Source organism: Miniopterus schreibersii, assembly GCF_964146895.1.
Source record: "Miniopterus schreibersii genome assembly, chromosome: 7".
Classification (NCBI taxonomy): domain Eukaryota; kingdom Metazoa; phylum Chordata; class Mammalia; order Chiroptera; family Miniopteridae; genus Miniopterus; species Miniopterus schreibersii.
The window spans coordinates 40,187,530-40,211,692 of NC_138108.1; the positions used below are offsets into that span (position 1 = coordinate 40,187,530).

Here is a 24,163-nt window from a genome sequence, read left to right on the forward strand (position 1 = left end):
CACTTTTTAAAATCACTTTTTAGAAATCAAAGATGAACTTTTTAAAATTCAGCATTTCTTCTTGTCTTTGTATTGACTCGCTTTTATGTTTTTCTATTTCCCATTGAGATTATCAAGGAAACAGGAACTTTATTATGTACTATCTAATATTTAACATCGTTCCTGGTGTCTTATTAACTGTTTGTTGAATAAATGACAGTCTTTGAGTGGTAAACTTTTGTAAGAAAGGATTCTTTCTTTGCCTTTAGATTTTATATCTCCCTTTTATGGCTCCTCTTTGTAGAATAGACATACCCATTTACCACCTCGCTCAAAGATTTTTTTATCATGCCTTTCACATCAGGGAAGGAGAGAAATCCCTGTGGGTCTGTCCTGTTATGCTGTTCTTTATGTAACTTCCAGAGCAGAAGAGAGGACAGTACAGAGTAGGCAAAGAAAGGGTACAGTTCCTTTGGTAAAAGTAATACAATTTTTCCTTAAAAAATTATAATTCCAAAGTGGAAATTCATATTGTTATCCTTTGATGTTAAGTTTTAATCAACCTATATTGTAAGTTATTTTAGTTATCTCATCAGCTCCCTTTAGACTGGAAGTTTGATTGGCCCGAGAGCTGAGGAGGAATTGGGAATCGTGCATAGGGTCTCTTGAAGTCACTGTGAGAAAAAGTGAAACTTAGTCTCTTTCACCCAATAATCTAGAGGTAGACAGGAAACCCTCTCCTTGGACAGATTAGAAATAGCCCCATTGTTAAGTACCAGGAAGTCTAACCCAGACTTCTACTCTTTCAGCCTAACCATCCCAGCCCAGGTGAGGCCAGTTCAGAGCCGGTTTCCCTTCTGCCCTATGCTCCCATACCTCTCAGATTTCAGAAGACAGTTGAGTGATAAGTGCCGACCGCCATTGATTGGATAGCCTGTAAGTGCTATGCCCATTGTGGAAATTGTAAAAACATAAGTCCCTGCAGGAGTAAAATGGCATAATCCCTCATTGAAATGCCCCTGAATCCATCTGAAATATGGAGGGACTTCGTGTTAAACAATGTTATATTTATTGTTGTAAGAACTTATAAAAACTATCAAGTGGCTTTCTATGTTGATTTCTCGATAACAGATAATGCAAAGAGGAAATAATAAAGCAGCATATTAAACTGAAAAAAACTTTTATATTTAACTTTGGAGTAGAAATTTTACCTTCTAATTTTTTAGACTTACATTATAATGACAATTTACTTGGGAGAAACACATCTTTAACATTAGAGGAAAATGGAGAATGGGAAAGTGGAATTATGTGGATCGTACACTTGCGTGTGAATCAAATTTAATTGCTTCTAAAGAACCAAAAAGTGAATAAATTTTATTTTAGAGAAATGACCAGCATGGATAGAATGTTGGGTTTTAGATTAAATAATTATTAAATTCTAATTTGAACTACATTAGGTATGTGTCCTAATACCTCAGGACATTATAAAACATGATGCTTTAACTTTTTAAAGGACACATTAAAAGTAAAATCTTAAGTTTCTGACGCCTTTCCTTCAGGAATAAAATCTATACTAGAGGACTGTTTTGCATAAGTTCAAGGTTCTATTTAAATACTTTATTTTAGTATTAAACAGGGTATTATTTTAGTATTTTAGTTTGCCTTTGTTCTGTGTATTTTTAACAGTGAAATTAAATATATTCTTTATGATTTTTTTCCTTTTTAATTATGTACACTCAAGGCTACATTTCAGAGACCACAATGCTAGTCCTTGGTGCCTTTTGGCGTCAGCTTTTATTAAAGTCAGTGCACGTTCTTGTCTTTGTCTTGCAAGGACACTGGTGTTAGTCGTGCCAACTTGGATCCATTTCTGAGGTTTGCTGCAGGAAGCAAAAGACTGAAATTATCATAAAACTAAACCATTCTCTTCCAGATTTTAAAGTATGTCATTAAAACATAACTCAAAAGTGAGAATGGAATTTCAAGAGTCCAGTAGTTTATGACTTATTTGCCATATATATTGCAGATGTTTCATGCCCAGACTCAACAAGCAAACACAGAAAAATGACTGTGTAAAATGGAGGAGCGAGTCATTGACCTTTGGCTAGAAATAGCTAAAGTATGTTCCTCTTGCCATCCTGCCCCACTGTTTGACATAGGTTCTGGAATCAGTTCTACTTTAAATGAAGGCTGACGTCACGCTCAGATGAGCTCTAAATGGAGCTTTCCCATTAGAAGACAGTAATGCTGGTGTCTAAAGTGCATTGAATATTTTTATTGATCAACTTGAAGAGAACATGTTAATATAGAAATTTCATATATTGCAGAGTTGGCCAATTGAATATAAAGTGTGTTCTAATAGGATAGTAGGTTTATTTCCCCCCTTTTTTCCCTATAGGCATAATGAAGTGGCTTAAAAGATAAATAAGAACAAGTTTTTCCTTCTAGGGCAGACGTGCTATCCCTAGTTGTTGCAAGTTCACTCTTTGTGTTCAAAAGTTTAATTTTCTATATTCTAGATGATTCATAGAGATTAGCCACAGTTTATTTAACAAACAAAGACACACAGACCAATGGTTGTTGTTTTTTTCTTTCAGAAAGAATTCACTTGCTTACTTTTCCTAAAAACATCTTTCCCATTTCATTGAGGCAGATTTGGAAGTCAAACCAGAAACTTCAGGCTCTACTACGATGGAAAGCACTTCGTTGGGGAGAAGCGCTTTGAGTCCATCCACGATCTGGTGACTGATGGATTGATTACTCTCTATATTGAAACCAAGGCAGCAGAATACATTGCCAAGATGACGATAAACCCAATATATGAGCACATAGGATACACAACCTTAAACAGAGAGCCAGCATACCAAAAACATATGCCAGTCCTGAAAGAGACACATGATGATAAAGATTCTACAGGCCAGGATGGGGTATCAGAAAAAAGGGTAAGCTACCATGAAACCACACTGTATCTTCTTCTCTTTGGGGTCCTTATAAGAAAGTCATGATTGCCAGCAGAGACTGACTTCTCCACAGCGCTTTGAAAAGGATACGTGTTTTCCTTAATGTCTAGTGTCAGTGGTCCTGAGCTTTGCATATATCTAATTCTTACTTAGTTAAAATATGTCAGGTGTATTTTTGTGTTCCTGATTATTTCCTGTTTTACCATTTTCACAGTTTTAAAAATACGTTGGGAAAACTCCCTGGTAAAAAAGTTAAGGGGTTCAGTTCAGAAGCATAATTTATGGCGAAGAAAAGCTTGCTAGATTACGTAAGAGGTTGGTTATTTTTTGTTTCCTTTAAAGATAATTCCCCATAGGAATAGCTCTGATATTTATAAAATGTGATATATGTTCGTATTTTTAAAAATATTATTAAATTCAGTTTATCAATAACACACTGTTTTGATAATCAGGAGGATGTATTTCATTGTGGACTATTAGGAAGTAATTGAATCAGGAAGATTTGCTTTTATTAATTATAAGAGAATTTAAGTTTTCATTTGTCATTTTTAATTATAACATACTTAAGGTTAACATCAGAGCTTTTAATTCCTTGCACTAAGATTATTTTACTTTGAAAATGTCCCTGCTCTCCCCTCCACCCCAAGAAAAAGAGTGAATTTCCTGATGTTTTCTATTGAGTGGGATTTAGTTGGTGGAATTTTATGTATTTTTATTGGAATCATGTTAATTTATTATATTTTTTAGAATCTTCAGTTGCTATATTAAAGAAATGCAGTAGTGTGTAGTGGTTTGAGCTTGGATTCTGTCACAAAATAGATTTGTGCACAGATCTTTCCATTTTCCCAGCTGAGGGAACCTTAGCAAGTTACTTAAGTTTTCTGTGCTTTGATGTGCTTATACGTAAAATTGTAATAATTATCAAGTTGTAAGGATTGATAGAATAAGATAGTATGTGTAAAACAATCACTCAATGCTAGGCACATAGTAAGCACTCAATATGAATTTGGTGATAATGTTGTTGTAACAACTATATCACCTCAAGGCAGCATACTCCTAAAATACTCCAGTTATCTTGGAGTATTCAGGTACAGAATGGAAATTTTAAATGTTCATTGTTCAGTCCAAATTTTAGTTTCTGGCAGGTCTTACTTAGAGTAGCATTTTGTGGCTACAGAGAAAGCAGCATCTTAAATTATAGACTATAGAAAATTTGTAGAAAATGGCTTTTCATATACTCATTTGTTCGGAACCATAAATCTTTTTTGGAAGTAACCAGAATTTAGAATCCTAAGTGCATGCTGTATTTAATGTTCTTTTCACTCTCTAGTTCCCATTTTCTCACTTTGGGTTTTTTCCATTCATGACATTTTTCAATAATGCTTATATTTAAATATCTAAAACTGATAATTACATCTTATGCAGATGTGCTTGAATATTCTAAGTCAACATTTGTGAGATATTTAAAAATATGTACATGTGAGTCTTTCAAAGTTGATCAGCCTAATGATAACCTTCGCAGATGTGTTCTCTATATACTTTTCCTCAACAAGAAACTTAAGCTAAAGACACTTAGCTATATAACATTAACTTCCTGGGACCTGGGTGATCCCTCCTACAAAGTAAAAATAATATTCACAAGAGGCAAGAGCCTGAGGTAGATAATGCCTAGAGGACCCTTTTAGCTCTAGAATCCATGATTCCCAATGCATTCTGGCAATATTACATGTCATATAACCTGGATTTTCTCATGCTGATGGCCAGTGATAGCTACATAGAGTGAAACAGTTGGCACTGGAAAATATCTCTATCCAGCAGTACGTAATTAAGAATCATTTTAAAAATTACTCTTTGCTTTAAACTGCATGCATCTTAAGTCTAGTTGACTTAAAATCTACTTACTCAAAAATAGATTTATTTTATTTACAGGTGTCATCCAACAGGACAGGGATGATGACCTGTTGAACAGCTTGAAACATTGATTCCCTGTCACAGTGGATGACATTTGTAAGTAAAGACAATCATGTTTAACTGATTTAAAATACCTATTGACTCAAGTATAGCTTAATAAATATTTTACTGGGTCCTAAATAGCTGAAGCTCTTCCTGTTCATCACTCCTTTTCCTTAGAGGTAAAAAGTATTGTTTTGCAGGAGTTAGTATGCCATGGCAGAAAGGACACTGGTATTGGAATTAAGAGCTGGGTTCTAGTTCTAGGAATTGAACTAGTGTGTCAGTTTGGGCACAGTGCTTTACTTCTGTGAGACAGTATTTCTGCACCTTTCATAGGAGGACTTTGGACTAGATGATCTCCAGCGTTGCTGTTATAGTGTATGATACCTCAAGGACTGCAAGTGGTGTAGGAGAGAGATGACACAGGACTAGAAAGAGCACTGAAGCGTGGTACTGAAAGGAGAAATGTTTTTAGCTTATCCACCTATTAACTCTGTGACCTTGGGATAATCTCCTAGCCTGTCTGGACTTCAGTTTCCTCATATATAAGACAAGAGGTTTTCTACAAAATATTAATTTTTTTGCAGCTGCATAGTATTGCATGGTGTGAATGTCCCACAGCTTTTTTATCCACTCATCTACTGATGAGCACTTTGGCTGTTTCCAGATCTTAGCTATTGTAAATTGTACTGCTATGAACATAGGGGTGCATAAGTTCTTTCTGATTGGTATGGAACTGGAGAGTATTTTGCTAAGTGAAATAAGCCAGTCAGAGAAAGACAGGTACCATATGATCTCACTGATATGTGGACTATAATAAACAAAATAAACTGATAAACAAAATAGATCCAGAGACATAGAAGCATGGAACAGGCTGAGGGATGTCAGAGGGAAGTTGGGGGTGGGGGAGTGGATGGGAAGAGATTAATCAAAGAACTTACATGTTTATATGCATAACCCATGGACACAGACATTGGTATGGGGAAGGCCTGGAGGTGGGGGGATGCAGGGTGGAGGGGATCAATGGGGAAAAAAGGGGATATCTGTAATACTTTCAACAATAAAGATAAATTAAATATATATATATATTAGTTTTACAGGATTTTATTAAATACTTACTGGGGGAAAAAGGAGTTCTGTGCTCAAATAGGTTCAACAAAATTAAATCTCTGTTTTTAAAAAAACCTATTTCTTTTCTGTAGGCTTCTTGGCTTTGTTAATAACCTAAGATGCACTATGACTCTCCAGGAGTGCTCCTGGGCTTCCTGAGTCGTTTGCCTCCATTCAGAACATTTTAGAAAAGTAATGTTTCCTGAAACCCACTTTGGGAAATTTTTAACCAGATGACCTCTTAAGGTCTTTCCTTGTTCTAAAATTGAAGGATGAGAATTCCTTATATATATATATATATATATATATATATATATATATATATATATTCAGTCTTTAGATGTAATTGGGCATCTGAGCTTTTGTGGAAGGTTGGCAAGATGGTTTTATGCCATAAAGGTTTTTTTGCCACAGGAAGTGAACCCTGAAGATTTGTAGTTGTTCCTAGGAAACCTGGGGCCTATTGTGAGGGGGAAATTTTTCCCCCCAAGTGATGTCTATGTCATTTTCTCATTTACAATTTAAGTTGCTTCCTCTGCTTGAAATGCCAATTAGAAACATTTAAAAAATCAAAAAATGTTGAGAGACATTTAATCTTAAAGTTGTAGCATGTTGAAAAATCAGACTCCTGTGCTTCTAAAATAGTTTAACTTTAGCAGCACAGGCTGGCCAAGAGCCTAGCTTTTATTAGTTACTTTTAGAACTGTATTTAAACAGTTTTTCTTCCAAGTAATGAATATAATATGTTTGGTTCAACAGATACTGGACCAATGGCTGAATGCAATAGTTTTTATGATAATTTTACAAAATCATGCTTTAAAAATGTCTCATACAACTGTTAACAATATAAACTGTCAAATAAAAGATATAAAATTTGCATTTCAGAAATTATACTGTGGGTCAGATCTCTGAATCTAGCCAGAACCTCTTTACTTCTGGATGTAGTCGTCCCAGCACAAAACCTCTCTTTCATGTGAGGATGACCTGTGATTGCAAGGGTGTAGAAAACCAATTGGTTGGTTTTATGGAGCTTCACCAAACGAAATAACCTGTATGTGGCTGTGTGTGTATTTTTTTCTTTCCCTGGAAGTTTGAAATGAATGCAATACTCGGCATATTGTCATATTAATATATTTTTAAGGAATTTCTTTTACATTTAAATCCCATTTTTTAAAGACATCTTTAGGGGTCACCAGATTGCATATGTGTTGAAAAGCTTAGTGAAATTTGAAGTTGAAGTGTAACTGGGGCCCCATCAAAAACTGCCATACTGCTGGAACTCTTTCAGTCCCTCCGTAAGTGCCAGGAGTCTCCGTCCCCTGAAATAGCGAAAGGAGCACAGGCAGTTTGGTCTGCTGATTGTCTCTCTCTCACGAAGCAGATCTGCTAAACGTTTTTACTTTGCTGAAAAAATAAGTAGCACATTTTCTGTATCTATATAATCTTGTGTAGAAATCGGCAAGAAGCACATACTTAAACTTACCCATTATAAAAGTAACAATAACAGAGGAGTGGGTGGCATGAAGCAGGCTGCGGAAAACTGTGTTTGACTTCCCAGCCTGCGGAGCCTCTCCTGTCCCTCCGTGCTCCTCCCCAAACTGCTCTGCTCTCTTTCCTAGACCAGCCTTACCAACATCATCTCTTTGTCCTATAGTCAAATTTAATTGGTCAGAGTGAACAGGCACTTAGAGAACTGCCACATATGCCCAGGGGCAATTATTTGCATTAAAAAGCCAATTTAATAATTTACCAGAAAGACTACACCTTCCATACAGAACTTCTAATAGTGGGTTTGTCCTCTGTAAGCACCCTTCTTAAGAAATCAAGTAGAGTTTTAAAAAAAAAGGCCTACACGGTCAGTTATAAATATATATTGGTCTATGTGTGTTTTTTCTGTTGTGCTCTTAAGTTCCAGTATGAGTTCTGAGTAATAAGACGAATTTGTTTATATAGACAGCTCATTAAAGACTTCAGAAAATAAAGTGTGATGATATAAAGGCAAAAGAAGGAAAGGGTTTACTCAACTGGAGATTTTTTTTAAGTGTTGATGTGACAGGTGACATCGTATTTAATGTTTTAGTTTCCCACATTTATGTGCTATCTTACCTTTATCTTTTATCTTTTTATGTATTATAAAAACATCGCCTTATTATCTTGAAATACTTTCCTTTTCTGATTTTAGATGTAGAATTTCTCAGGTCATATTTTTTTAGGGAACAATGAGCAACAAAGGAATTATTGGTGTGCAGCAGTGATTGCAAGGCACTGTGACTTGTTGAAGATTTCAGTCCTGTCCTTATGGCCTGCACACTATTTAATCCTCAGTAACGACCTCAGTGAGTTTGGTACACGGTGCGAGAGGATTCTTAAGGATGGGGAGGAGCTTCTCTGCTCTGCTGGGGTCTTGGACCTGAGCCAGGAGCACTCTGCAAGCGAGACCGGGCCAGCTCTCCTCTAATCACTGGCTGTCCCTGGGCCATTCCTCTCGGCATAGAATAGGTTCCACAGCAGGTGTTAATCATGGTCACAGCTGATGGGAAATTAGTGTCCCTGTTCTCTGAGTGTGAACTGTACCACACGGTACCAAGTATCACAATGAGAAAAACTACTATTTTGCTTCCCCTTCATAGTCTGTTCAGGTGGGAAAAGGCTTTCCTTGTGGCTGTGGCAGGATTCCAGAATTCCCTATGGAACACCGCTAAAGAATTTCTTTTCCGCCTCATTGAGCTCAATAAGACATTTAGATTTCTCTCCCTTGAAAGTGTGCAGATGCAACCCACTCGAGTCCTGTAGACTAGAGTTCCCCTTTCCCCAGTTCCAGATGAAGAATGCCATTCTCTGTGTCACAAGCTCCCACGGGTGGACCAGGGGTTGTATACAATTCCTAGAGAAATGGTTATAACTTTTCTCCTTTCTCCCTCATAAAACCTTTTGGAATGTGAGTGAATGAGGGAAATGTTAATACAGGCAGAACCTTGACTTCCTCCTAATTTCTTAAAACTAGATTAACTCATTTGCATATTAATTTTAGTAATTTAGTAATTAATTACTAATTACTTCAGTGCACCTTGACTAGAGTAGGCCTTCTAGTGATCTGGAACTGCTCTCTAAGCAAGCACGCCTCAGGCTCAAAACTCTCTTCATATGACCCGCTTTTGGAGCTCTGCATAGTTCGTTGGCCAAATTCCTTGAGGCTGGGATGACTGGAAGTAGTGGTGCAGAGAGGAGAGTACCAGACTGTGCAAGTGGTAGAGAATTGTAGAAATGCTTTATCTACACTATCTAGATGCCCACGTTAGGCCAATATAGATAAGTGATACTTGTGAACAAGTCCCATCACGTTACCTAACACTGCTCTTACAGGTAAAAAATGAATCATGTGTTGATGTGTTTAATTAATGAATTCAAGAAAGTTTTTTCCTAATCTTAAAGAAATACATGTTCTTCATAAATAATTTTTAAAATATGAAGTAAAAAAAGAAAGAAGAGAGGGAATTAGTCATAGGCCCACCATCCAAAGACAACTACAGGGTGTCCCCCAAAAATGTATATACACTTTAACAGCTGATAGCTCAATTTTGAAAATGAAATGTATTTTAATAAACACTGCCTTTATAATTATTCAAAGTGTATATATACATTTTTTGGGAAACCCTATATATGTTAACTTTTTGCTGGATTGGTTTCTTTCTAGTCTTCCTGTATATAGATTATTTTAAACTTTCATATCTTTACTGTACAAGTAATTCATGTTCACTGCTTACAAAAATAATAAAGCAGTGAAAAACAGTAAGAAGATAAAAAATCACATAAATCTCACTTTTGATGGATAACATAACCAATAATACTCTGTTGTTTATCCTTCCGGAGAGAGAGAGAGAGAAAGAGGGAACACATTTCTTCTATATAAACTACTTTATAATTTGCTTTACTATTAGGTTATAAAAAAATCTTTCCATGTGAATAAATATATTTCTGCTTTATTTTAAATAGCTGTATAATACATTGTGTTTGTATACAGCAGCTATTTAGCCAATATTATTTATTTGTTTATTCTATAAATATTTAGGGAGTAACTGATTCGGGCTACTGTGTCCAGTACTGGACAAGACAACCATGGATCTTCTTATCAAGCTAAATATACCCAGAATATTAAAAAGAAACTTAAAAATTTTCCTTATTATTTTCAATGGTGAAAAAACAGGAGTATACCTAGAGAAGCTCATTTTGTAGTGCAGTCTTATTCTTAATGACCGGTAATCAGTGCTCTCCTGCCTGCTGCTCATGTCATTATTATATAGCTTCCCTAAGTAGTAGTTTTAAAAAAACATTAAGTTAAAACTTTTTTTTTTTGCTTAGTTCAGATTACTCGAGTCATTTTAATAGACTTTCTAAATTCAAAATTTTGTTTATTCTTGCAAAATGGCTTTTTCCCCTTCAAGTAAAAGATTTGTTTCCAGGATAGTTAATGCTGTAAAAATCAATATTTCTTTAGCAATAAGGATAACCAAAAATTTAAGTTTATAAGTTCATTAACTTCAGGGATAAATTAAAAGCATATACAGTTGTTTTTCTTGGAATAATCTATATCTTTAAAATCTACAAAGCTTTTACATGAGAGAAACATTTCTGAATTTGTTGAATAGAGAAAGTTATACATTAGCTTAATATGTAATCATAGCCAAGCTTGTGTACCCTTTAGAATTACTCAGTTCTGAATTAATGAAGCTTTTTGAGGGTAAAGGATTTCCATAATTTCCATCTGCAGGGTGCACAGGGGCACTTAGCTGAAACCATTATTTAAAACAGAACTATTTGGTATCATTTGGACATAACATTGTAATTACCAATTATTTCAATGTGAATAGTGAATACCCTTTGTTTCTTGTAGATAAAGGCCACCCATGCCTTTGCTTAATTAATGAATATGACAGATGCTTTTTTAAATTTTATTTTTCAATTACAGTTAGCATTAAATATTATTTTGTATTTCGGGTGTACAGCATGGTGGTTAGACAATCATATACTTCACAAAGTGTTCCCCCTGATATTTCCATACATAGTTATTCCAATGTTATTGACTATGTTCTCTGTGTGTAGCAGATGCTTTTATTTAGAAGCAGCATCCATAGTTACTGCGAAGGGGTTGATTTTGTTTCATTTTATATACATATATATGGTTTAAATTCATAGTGATATTGGATTATAAACAAGTGTTTTTAATATTTCACTTTTAGTTTCATATAAAAATATTCTTAACTTTTAAGTTGAATATTTTCTCTCTCTATGACAATACTTAAATAGCATTGGATCTTTAACATTCGATCTTGTGTTAAGACTCAAAGGGAATTCTGTCTGTAGTCCTATATGCTAGTGTTTGGTCATAGCTTTGGAGCAGTCCACAGCATCTGGTTCAAATGCTTTCTATGCTATTCCTTTTCTCTCTTAATTCCTTATTTTTTTGAGATGTGTTTTCCACAAAGGTCCACTTGACTCCTCAAATAGGAGCACTTCAAAAGGAGCTCTTATTAACTCATGATCTCCTGTTTAGCCAACCATTCCCACACCCCTCCCTCCCCTAAAACAACTAGTTTTTTCATTGGGCATCTTCTTGGAACAGTTCTGGATCCTTGTCTTGTGACTTGATATCATTGTTAACATGCCATTAACCTTGCTGGACCTAGGCTGTAAAATGAAGGACTCAGCTTTCATAGATGACATTCAGGTCCCTTCTAGCTGTCACGAGTCACTACCCATAAGTTGTCTTTGTTAACCCTCAAGAGGTTTTCAGACGTAAGATTCTGTACTCTGAGAACGTACTCTTCTAAGAGGTAGAACAGGCTGAGAACATGCAGATTTAAGTATAGGCTTGGCTCTGCTCTGACTAGGATTGTGTCTTTGAGCCAGTCACATAATTTTCTTTGGCCTCAGAAAATTGAAGGTCTCTTCTAGCTTCCCAGGGTACATTGCTCAAGGTTATAAAACTAAGAATAATAACAAAAATAACTAACAATTATTAGGCCTCCATATGTTAGAAAATATACTAGGTACTTTACCACATTACCTGCTTTACTCTTTATAGCATACTTTTGAGGATAGGTATTATAATACGGGTATCTTTGGAGGTGATAGGTTTATGGTGAGCTATCAAGGGATTCTTGGGGGGTGTTTTAATAGTGCACCTTTATTTTTAAAAATGAAATCAGAGGACAGCCAGACCCTATTACCAAATGCCCCTTGGTGTCATTGTAAAAACTAAACAGTAGACTGTGTTAGTATGTAGCCTAAATGAATCACTGTATTTTGAGTAATTAGATTACTCCAAAGGGAGATGTCAGAACATTCTGGAACTTGTCCTAAGGAAGTTGCAGCATGGCTCAGATGGGGGCTGTCACCCTAGAACTGCAGCTCTCCTGTTCAGTTGTTTAAATAAAGTCTTATTAAATGCTAAAAGCATAAAAAGGTTCCACTTTACAGAATTAGAAAACCTATGATGATTGGATTTTTTAATATTAAAAAAAGAAACACAAAATTTTTCGTGATGCTGTAACTTCATTCTCTAATGGCTACTGTGTTAAGTGCAACCCTCCCTTCTTTACCTTTAAGTACCACAGAAATGTTCAAATTCAAATGGTTTGTTCCTTTCACAATAAAACAACAAAAATGAGAAAGGATTTGTAATTACATGATAGTGTAAATTATATAACTGTGCAGAGCTGTCAGTAATTTAATTCAACATGCGAATTTAAATAGCAGTATACTTAGAGTGAGATCTGGATAAATTTCTTTAAAGTGTTTATAATTGAACCCAGTTGAATAATTAACATAATTCATCTATGTATTAGAATAATGGTAACTAAGATTTATAATATAATAAAGCATGTCACATGTATTATATTTAAGATAAGTCAGCACACTTTTACACTTTCAGCAGTTGACTTAAATTCAGGTTGACATCTTCAGGTTTCCATCCGTTCAGTCTAAGTGCTTATTAGCATTTCACTGTCAAAGTTGAAGCTTACTTAGCTCTTTAAACTGACAAAAGACCTCTGAATTGACAGTCATCTCCTAAATAAACAAGATTTTTTTTAAGGCACTTGAAGTGTTTTTCAAATCAATACTGTAGAGACTATAAGTAAAACTTATTGTAGTGAGTTTCTTATCATTTAGAAGCAAAAAAAGAGAAATGAAGCAAACAACAAAACCCTTTCAGTGTTTTAATAGTTTAACAGTTTGTCATTTTCCATGATATCTCTCAGAAGCAGGGAAGCCAATAACATGAATAAAGATTTGCATTTATAGCAATAAAAGAAAAAAGATACTACTGATACTACTTTTGAGAAATAAAATAGTGAAGAAAATGAAAAAAGTAACAATGTAAATAAACTTTTGTGAAGTTCTAAAATATGCAGTCAAAAGTAATTTTTGATTGAAGAGCCAAATTGGATCAGTGTTCTCACCAGTGAAGCTTTATATACAGTAGAGACACCTGCAGAAATTTCCATTCAGTAAAATCAACATGAGGCCCAGACATATATTAATATATTTGTCTTTCTATATACGTGTGTGTGTATATAGAAAGACAAATACACACACGGGGGAGGGGGGGTCCTGTGGCACAGTAAATGTTACAACTAATGGGTTAGATCAGTGATTCTCAAACTTTGTAGACTCAGAAGCCCTTAACTGACACTTTAAATATTGTTGAAGACCTCAAAGAGATTTTATTTATGTGGGTTATATTTATTGATATATACTATATTAGAAATTAAAACAGATTCTTTAAAATATTAATTCATTTTTTAAAAGAATAAACCCATTACATGTTAATATAATATTATTATTAAGATAATATTTTATGAAACAAATTCGGTTAGAAGAGTGGCATTTTTTACATTTCTGTAAATCTCTTTAAGTATGTCTTACTGCTAAAACAGTTCTCATAAATGCTTTTGCCTTTGATCTGTGGTGATATGTTAATTTGGTTGAAGTATGTGAAGAAAATTTGACCTCATACAAATATGCATTTGGAAAAGAGAGGACTATTTCAATAGCATTTTCAGATAATTGTGGATATTTCTCTTTGATATCACACCAAAACTAGATAAGTGGTAGTTTTCTAAAGGTTACTTGCAATGTAGAATCTGAAACCCTATCAATTAGCAGTTCTTAATTCTGTTACACTAAAATCCTCTGGTCTGTTTTGAACTCTGAATGAATCTTTCAACTATGCATGGTCTGTAACATCATGCATTGGTCATTTGGAAAATATTGGTTCACTGAGTTATATAGGTTTTTAAACATTGACACATTCCCTTATAGGATATCACAATATTACATTTTTAATATAATTTGATCTCATCAGAAAAGTCATTTTAGTAGTGGGAACCTTTCAAGTTCAGTGTGGCAGATACAAATATCCAAAATTCTTATTTTCACTTCAAAGTTTGAATTTTATCATTGACTGTCAGTTGTTTTTTGTAAGATGGTAGGCTCACTTTTTTCATTTTTTAGAAAATGCCAAGTCTGAGTAACCAAAATTTATGTTAGTCGTTCTTCCAAGTAAAAAAATGATATTCCATGGAAAAAAGCAGCTAGGTCATCTAGCAACTCAATATTTTTCCTCAAGAAAACCATCCCTAAAAGCAACCCAGATACCTATTACATCATTTGGTATGAGGCTCTTTCTCTTTTGGAGAGTTTCTCAGATGTGGAGGTGTAAAACTCTAAATTTAACATAATCTACAGCAGAAAAGAACAGAGGTGACAGAGTTAGGGGGAAAACTGTTGAAATGCGTGACCCACATTAGCTAATTTAGTAGGCTATCGTTTATTAAAATCAGCACCATTGGTATAAAATAATGCTTTAAGTTCTAGATTTTGTGTATCAAAGACTGGCTTCTTCTAAAAATGGAAACAACAAAAAAACATTATTTAACTGATGTCTTAGTTTGATATTTCTAACAGAGAAACACATAATGAAAGCATCCAGTTAAATCTACAGCTGATCTTGCAGGAGGAGATATTTTAGGCAAGTTATTTTTTTAACATCAAACTTCTTATTTTAATGTCTTCCTTATTAAGACATGCATTTGAAAATAGTTTTATCTTGCAATTTTATAGCAAGTTATGGGTTGGAGTTCTTAGGAAGAAAAAACATCAAACTTGAAATTAGGTTTACTAATGGCAGATTCTGCCCAAATCCCCTTTCCTTCTAACATTTTCTTGCAACTCATCATTACAGGTTTTTATTCATCTATAAGTTTTCATGGCACTTTGCACTATTCCTCCAGTAGTGGTTGTTTTGGTCCTGGGCATTAATTTAAACCACAGTGATTCAACAATCTTTAGAATTGAAAACTGCAGTTTATAAAGCCCAGCATCCTTTATCTTTCAGGTGGCACCTGTTTTCTTAACAGAACAAATGTTTTCAATTCAGTTTCATCCTTTAGTCAAATATGTTGCTAAGATACCTATGTTGTCACAGATTTTCTCTCTAACATGTTTCAGTTCATAGTTGCATACATTTGGCTATCAAGTGAGGAAACAGTATTTAAAATGCACTTCTTCCTTGCACCACTGGCCAACCATTACTTTTTAAAAAACTGATCTATAAGATACTTTAAAGAATGGTCATTATAAGAAAATGGCCATTTTCTTGGCATTAAATCTATGCTGATAGTATTTTTAGGGCAGGAGGCTGGACTCATTCAGAAGGGCATTTATCTATGTGTGGAGAATTCAGTGAGGCTTACAAATGTGCTATGGACTGGGATGCTTGTCCTTTCAAGACTTAGCATCTGCTTTGTGTTAGGCGATAAGGCTGATATGCTAATGATAGCAGTGTCCGTGCATGCTAGGTATTGAAACTATATGCTTTATAGACACTTCGTGCATTCTGTGTGTGTTATCTCTTCCTCCCAGCCACCCTTTCATGTAGGTACCATCATCATTCCAATTTACAGGTGAACAAACAGACTTTTTCTAAGACCCCATAACTAGTAAGTGGAGGTGGTACTCTTTTACAGATAGTCTTTTAACCACTTAACTGTAGATAATACAGCTTCAATTAAAATTTTTTAAATTGTTTTAGCTCTTTATGGAAAGGGTGGTTAAGCAGATTAAGGAGGATGGTTTATAAACAGCAGTTCCCCGTCTGCATTTTTTCAGCACACTACCCTGTGCTTTGGGCATTTTGAAGGCTTCTGAAGACACCTCCATACTGGAAGGAGAGAGAGATCTGGAGTGGAGAGATGTGTAGGAGTCACCTGTTACAGTCTCAGAAGGACCACGAGAGGAGGAAGCGCTTGGAAGGAGGCATGGAAATAGATTTCATGAATAAATTTAACCTTTGTTAGAAAATGTGACTATTGGGGTTATAATAGGATTGAAAAAATCCATTACCCATCTAATACTTATCTCAAATATAATTAATCATTAAATATATATGTGTTTAATATCTGGTCCTTGTGAAAATAGCATAGGGTACTGTTCTCTATTTGCCACAATTTCACTAATGCCTAGAACATGGTAGATACTGAATAAAATATTTATTGAATGAAGACTATTTAGGAGAGCCTTACAGATGGTCCCCAACTTACTATGATTTTACTTAACCAGTTTTTCACCTTATGATGGTACAAAAGTGATACCCATTCAACCACTCTGATTTTCACTTTCAGTACAGTGTTCAATAAATTACATGAGATAGTCAACACTTTCTTATAAAATAGGCTTTGTGTTGTATTATTTTGCCCAACCGTAGGCTAACTTAAGTATTCCGAGCACATTTAAGGTAGACTAGGCAAGCTATGATGTTCGGTAGGTTACATATACTAAAAGCATTTCAGTTTATAATATTTTCAATTTATGATGGGTTTATCAGGACATAACCCCATTGTAAGTCAAGGAGCATATGTATATACTTTAACGATTTCTGTATTTTCTTTTTTTCAAAAAATATGTTTTTATTGACTTCAGAGAGAGGAAGGGAGAGGGAGAGAGAGAAACATCAGTGATGAGAGAGTCATTGATCGGCTGACTCCTGCACGCCCCCTACTGGGGATCAAGCCCACAATCTGGGCATGGGTCCTGATCGGGAATCGAACTGTGACCTCTTAGTTCATAGGTTGATGTTTAACCATTGAGCCACACCAGCAGGGCTTTATTTTCTTTTAGTGAATTTGTGAGTATTTATACTTTCTCGTGCCACATTTTTAGAACCCCAAATCCTTATTTTTTTGTACTATATTACTTTAAAGATAAAATATATCTTAATTATGTAATTACTCCCGCATTCGCCATTCTGGAATCTCTGTTATAAATATAAGACTTAGTTAATTGTTTACTCATGAGATTGGAGTGGCTTTTCACCTTGTAAATTATGTATGTCTGTTTGGTGAATTTTAATTTTAATGGAAAGCTTAATTACCTGTTTCTAAAGACAGCCTAATTAGTTGCTCAAGAGACTACTACTCTCTCAATTCCTTGGTTTGGAGGGTAGTTTTGTTGATTTGTTTTTATTTAAGGAACAGGAAAAACCAGCACAAAAACAAAAAAGGCACGCAGCTCAGTAGCTCTCCTTAAAGCCCTGGTAGTCGGTTGACAAAGGATCTGCATGTATCTAAGCATGAGCCAACATATTACTTTACCCACCACCATCAAAATCATGAAAAAGGCTTTTGAAAATGCCAGAAATTAATTACTAAGGCTGACTTCTCTGTATACTGTAAACCATTTGTCATGCTTAGAACTGAATTGGGGGGTGGTCATTGTCAGCTGTAAATGTTTCTGCTGACTGATGGACATGGGTCTTTGTGGCCCTCGTTCTTACGTAAGGCAGGAGTCAGTCTTGCCACATGTTGAGTGATCATATGCCAAGTCGAGGGAAGCACAGAGGAGTGGATAGAGGATAGGGTGTGCAGTCAGGGGGCCAGGTTTCCATCATGGCTTCTTTGCTTAACTATTTATCTTCCTCTGAGCAAATGCCATAGCATTGCTGAATCTTTATTCTGAAAAGCAGGAATGGGGTGATATAGTGACAAAGAGCTTTGTAGAATCTAAAATTCTACACAAGTGCTACTGATTTGGGGGCAGTGTAAGTGCTGGGCCTGTAATTTTTTTAACCAAATGGGAAGAAGAATATAGTAAGGTTCTGGTGAAGTGGGGGTAGAACAGTATTATTAAGGCAGTTACCTCACAGATTATTTCTGGCTGTGCAGTATGTGATAGAATCAGGCCTACTGCTGGAAGGGCTGGAAGGTCTCCCTCAAGGTCACCCAAGCCTGCTCTGTGGAATCTAGATTATGCATTTCCTGCTCCCCAGCAAGGATATGCTGAACCTAAAGATAAAGATGACACATCTTCCTAGAGCATCAGTTTTACTCAGTAATTGATTGAACACATTTTGTATTAAACATTTTTATGTATAGGTATATTGTGGGGAGCTTAGGGAGCCACCCCGGGCCCCTGCATACCCTGTTCACTGTGGGTTGCTCTTGGGGACATTTTGGTGTCCCCAAGAAAGGGTAGTGAAATACTAGCCTAAGCTGGCCAGATAGCCTTAAATAACATTTCACTTTATCAACTTAAGATCTTCAGTTGCTTTTGAAGTGATCTCCCATTAACCTACCCTTTGTGGAGGAGAACAGCGGGGTGGATCCCTGTCTGTATTAATGTCACTGAGTTCGCCTTTCATCTTCTCTTCCTCCTCACAGGAAGTTGATTGCAGCCTGCCTTCCTGTGTCTTCTTTTCTAATGTTCTGATTATTTGTGGGCCTGGTCCAGATGCCTCAAATTGCTCTTCAGATGTCGAGTTCCATATGGGACACGGTATATATATGAATCTAATTATCTCATGTGAAGGAGAGCATTCAAGTTAGAGGTTATTAATGTTTTCTCTTAATTTCATTAGGATTCTTTGAACTAAAAGAAATTTCATGAAATAAAATACTGTAGACATATTATGAAAAGTTTATTTTAGAAAATGCCCAGATGCAGTTATTTTTTTAATGTCATTATCTTGATGTAAACCATGCTGTATAGCAGTGTCACCTCTGATTGGTGCAAGTCATCAAAGGCTTCATGGAGAGGGGGTGTTTGCATGGAGCTTAGAGGACTGCATGGTCTACTGCATGTACTGTCTGCTAAACTAGAGATCTACAGGTCTCAGTTACTGTCACTTTTCTTACCATCCACTGTTACTCATTGCTTGCTCTGTCTTACAGTCTATTGCTACTCCTCAAAATGGAAAAGAAAATAACTAGAGAAACTACCTTGAATAGATCAGAGAGAAGAAAACAACTACCCTCAGACTTCATCCAGTGGCCTCATTTAGGTGGATAGCATAGTGTTCAAGAGCCCAACTCCTACCCACCGCCTGCTAGCTGTGCAGTTTGGGGAACTGGAGGCCTCGGTTCTTTCAACTATAAAATGATAAAATATATGCCTCCTAGGCATTTTTGTGTGGATTTAATGGGACTGTCTATGTAAAGTGTTTAACTGGGTTCCTGGGCCATAAGGACTTAATAATCAATAAATGACAACCGTAATTAATAGGTGCTATAACTCTCTAACACATATATATGGATGAGTGGTATGCATTTGTCTGGAACATCAGAACATTAATATTGGTTCTGAATTTTAGAGTGAGCACTTATGACTTGAGAGCTCTTCAGCAAAATCAGTGCAGAAATGTAGTTGCAGTTATTGAAGGCATAATGGTGACCAAACCCCCCCATTTGAGGGTAGCTGAGCTTTTTTTTTTTACCTGAGCTGTTCTCTTACCTCCTTACTACCCTAGGTAACTGCCCAAGTTGTAGTTAATCCAGTATTTCTTGATAAGGTACAAAAAGTGTTCAGGAGGGACAGTGTGACTCTGCAGAGCCTACCGTAGACTTTGCCTCTCAATAACAAATGTTCACTTTTACCCAACCATGAATTTTTCTGGGTGACTACCACTAATACTTGTATGCTTCGTTTGAATTTTAGTTACTACAGCTGAAATACTCAGGGTGACCTATAATAAAGGCCCTGGATCAGAAATACTCAGGAAAAAAAAGTAGAAAGCTACCTGGGTTATATGAGTGATTGCTTTCTTTAACTTAGTAACTTAAATGTTGTGTTAAACATTGCGGAAAAAAATTACTGTTAAATTTGCCTTTGGCGTCTGTTTTTATCTGATGCCTACTGAGAATTGGGTAACTTCTCTTTAGGTTGTACATGACCAAAGAGTCAGTTGGCCTTTTTATTTTTAGTCATCACGTGAGCATCTAGGTCTAAGCTGAAGAGTAATTTAGGTTAGGCCAGGAAAATTCTTTCCATTGTATTTCCTCTCGGAATTTTTTGTCTCATATTAATTACATAGGAGTATATAAATATAGAATAAAATATCCATAGATGTAAATATTAACTTCTGCCTTTAGTTACTTAGAAATGTTTTTAAAAGAATAAGCCGTTTTAAAAGAAGGGACTATATACTCAAGTAAATAAAAAAAAATTAGGAGATATTGAGAAAATTATTCACTCAATATTTCCAATACTTAGCATGGTTTGAGGACCACTTCATGCCCTAATTAAACGAGAATATGCATTGAGCTCATACCCCCTACAGATTATGAAATCTGAGATAAATTGCACTAAGCAAATGGACTGAATCCATTTAAATATAGAGTTTTAGCTTTTTTAAATACAGTGTTATATTAGAATCATAATGGGTTAAACTTAATTACTATAGTATGAGGAAACTGATGGGAGATGTTTAGGGAACCAGTATGAGAAAACAAGGTTCTTATAGCACCTTAGTAAAAAGTATAGGTATTACTCTTAAATGGAGTGGATTTGTGTCTATTACCCAGCCACCCCCTTTCTTTAAAAAAATATATATATTTCCAAAATATTTTTAATGATTTAGTTTTAATTCTTAAATTTATTTTTAATTATAGTGGACATAACAATTTATATTAGTTTTAGATATACAATAGTGATTCAACATTTATACACCTCATGAAATAATCACAATAAGTCTGGTAATCATCTAATACCATACATAGTTATTACGATATTTCCTATGCTGTACATTATATCTCCATGACTTACTTTATAACTAGAAGTTTTTCCTATTTAATCTCCTTCCCCTTTTCTGTCCATCTTCCCACCACTCTCCCTTTTGGCAAACATCAGTTTCTTCTCTGTATCTATGCATTTGTTTCTGTTTCGTTTTGTTTGTTCATTTGTTTTGTTTTTTAGATTCCACATATAAGTGAAATCATACAGTATTTGTCTTGTCTGTCTGACTTATTTCACTTAACATAATACTCTCTAGGGCCATCCATATTGTCTCAAATGGTACAATTGCATTCTTTTTTATGGCTGAGCAATATTCCATCATACATATACATATACATACATATACACATACATACATATACACACCCCAAAATCTTCTTTATCCATTTATCTATCAGTGGACACCTAGGTTGCTTCCATATCTTGGCTACTTAGAAATGTTTTTAAAAGAATAAACCGTTTTATTCTTAGCTATTGTAAACAATGCTGCAATGAACATAGAGGTACATACTGTCTTTTCGAATTATTTTCATTTTCTTCAGATAACTACCCAGAAGTAGAATTGCTGGGTCGTATGGTAGTTCTGTTTTTAATTTTTTGAGGACTCTCTATACTGTTTTCCATAGTGGTTGCACTAGTTTACAATCCCACCAACAGTACAGAGTTCCCGTTTCTCCACATCCTCGCCAACACTTTATTTGTTGTCTTTTGATAATAGCCATTCTAACGTGTGAGGTGGTAGCTCATTGTTGTTTTGATTTGCATTTTCCTATTGATTAGTGATATTGAACATCTTTTCATGTGTGTCTATTGGCTATCTGTTTGTCTTTGGAGAAATGTCTTTTCAGGTCCTCTGCCCATTTTTTAATTGGATTGGTTTTTTGATGTTGAATTTTATGGATATTTAAATATGTTTTGGCTATTAACCCCTTATTGGAAATATTTGTCATTATCTTCTCTCATTCAGTAGGTTACCTTTTCATGTTGTTGATGGTTTCTTTCACTGCACAGAAGCTTTTTAGTCAGATGTAGTGTCATTTACTTTTGCTTTTGTTGCCTTAGCCCGAGGAGATATAGTCAAAAAATATCACTAAGACCAGTATCAAAGAGTTTACTCTGTGTGTGTGTGTGTGTGTGTGTGTGTGTGTGTGTGTGTAGGAGTTTTATGGTTTCAGGTCTTAGATTTAAATCTTTAATCCATGTTGAGGTTATTTTTGTATATGGTGTAAGAAAGTGGTCTAATTTTTTTTTTGCATGTACCTGTCCAGTTTTCCCATTACCATTTACTAAAGAAACTGTCTTTTCCCCATTGTATATTCTTGCCTCCTTTGTTATAGATTAATTGACCATATAAGCATGGGTTTATTTCTAGGTTCTCTGTTCTGTTTCATTGACCTTCTTATCTCTTTTTGTACCAGTACCATACTGCTTTTATTACTGTAGCTTTGGAGTATAGATTAAAGTCAGGGAGCATGGTGCCTCCAGTTTTGTTCTTCTTTCTCAAGGTTGCTTTGGCTATTCAGGGTCTGTTGTGGTTCCATATAAATTTTAGGATTGTTTGTTCTAATTCTGTGAACAATGTCGTTGGTATTTTGATAGGGATTGCATTGAATCTATTGATTGCTCTGGGTAGTATGGGCATTTTAACAATATTAATTCTTCTAATCCATGAGCACCCCAGCACCCCTCTTTCTGCATCAGCAAACATCCAAGGGTCCTTCCTGTAAGCACAGTTATGCTATATTTGGGACCTGTGTACATGAATTATTCCCAACTGGCTCCTGTTATGACCTGGCCTCAAGCTCTGAGTGATGAACATTGGGACTAAGGATTAAAATATGGTTAGATCTCTTTAAGTATAGACCAACAACAGAACAACTCATAATAGGGATACAAAACTGACCACTTCGGGGTGTTAGCAGTATTACATGCATGCTCCTTGTTTTACATGAAAATAGAGATACCTAGTTAAATTCCTTTTCTTGTTCATCAAAATACTTATCAGCTTTTACTTATCTTTCATAAAATTTGCTTTTAGTTAACTAACCTCAGTCCATATGCACAAAGAAGGGTGTAGATCAGCCTTTCGTCATTTACCTGGCAGTGGTGCATTCTTTTTAAAACCTGGTGCTGCATGTTAATTTTCCTTTGCTTTTAATAGAAAACAATATATTCCATTTTGTAATGATGCATGACTCAGTCATTGCTCATTGTCTTCCCGCTGTGGGTTTTTTTTCCTTGAGCCAGCAAGAAAATCTTACGTGAGAGGAGGAGAAACCGAGACAGAGTTGAGGAACACGGTACTTAAATACTGTCGCTCGCCTCTCATTGGCTCTCTCCTTTCTTACGGAGCCCAGTCCCACCGGCCTCCTGTCAGGGCCCTCCCCCCACCCGCCAGGGCTGCACCGGGTATCTGTTGCTAGAAGCTGGTTGCAGGCAGTATGTAGGCATCTTTCATTCAGAATGGACGTTAATATATTCAGTAGCGAAGAAGGCTTTTAGAAATGTGTCATTTGTCAAAATTGGATGGCTTTTAAAAAGGAACAGAGAGATGCTAAATGTTTTGTATGTTAGCACCGACTCTTTATTTCTGTTCAGACTCAAGTTTTCAGAAGCTTAAATATAGAGCCCTTTAAAAAAAAGGAAGAAGGAAGAATTTTTCTGGTTAGCCGACCTCTTTTTAAGAAGTGCTTCATCATCCCCCACCTCTGCGATGCTCCTCGGCAGCTCTCTGTAGGTTAGGGTTCTGTGTGCTGGCAGAATGCTCATTTGTTAGCTGAATAGAGTTCATCGGCAGACATAGATCAATATAGGTTTTATTTTTTTCCTGTGAATTCCAAAAATGCCATCCAAAGAGTCTCGGTCGAGTAGGAAAAGTAATAGAGCTGCAGCTCGCAAATCAAAACAAGAGGGCCGTCAGCAAGATTTATTGATAGCAGCCTTGGGAATGAAACTGGGTTCTCAAAAGTCGTCTGTGACAATCTGGCAACCTCTGAAACTCTTTGCTTATTCGCAGTTGACATCACTTGTTAGAAGAGCAACTCTGAAAGAAAACGAGCAAATTCCAAAATATGAAAAGGTTCACAATTTCAAGG

The 24,163-nt window shown here is 35.6% G+C and overlaps 1 protein-coding gene across 10 annotated transcripts in view; it reads left to right on the forward strand.

Moving 5' to 3' along the window:
* The window catches only part of CHN1 (chimerin 1), a 125,524-nt gene that overhangs the window by 65,490 nt on the left and 35,871 nt on the right, over nt 1-24,163 (forward strand). For 6 of the 10 annotated variants that reach the window (XM_081143285.1, XM_081143286.1, XM_081143282.1 and 3 more), the window contains 2 exons: nt 2,633-2,921; nt 24,085-24,162. In XM_081143285.1, the coding sequence (XP_080999411.1) occupies nt 2,633-2,921; nt 24,085-24,162 (367 nt within the window). Of the gene's footprint in view, nt 1-2,632; nt 2,922-3,235; nt 3,255-4,868; nt 4,947-24,084; nt 24,163 lie in introns of those variants that run through there. The other 4 variants (XM_081143290.1, XM_081143291.1, XM_081143283.1 and 1 more) reach the window with 2 other exon arrangements.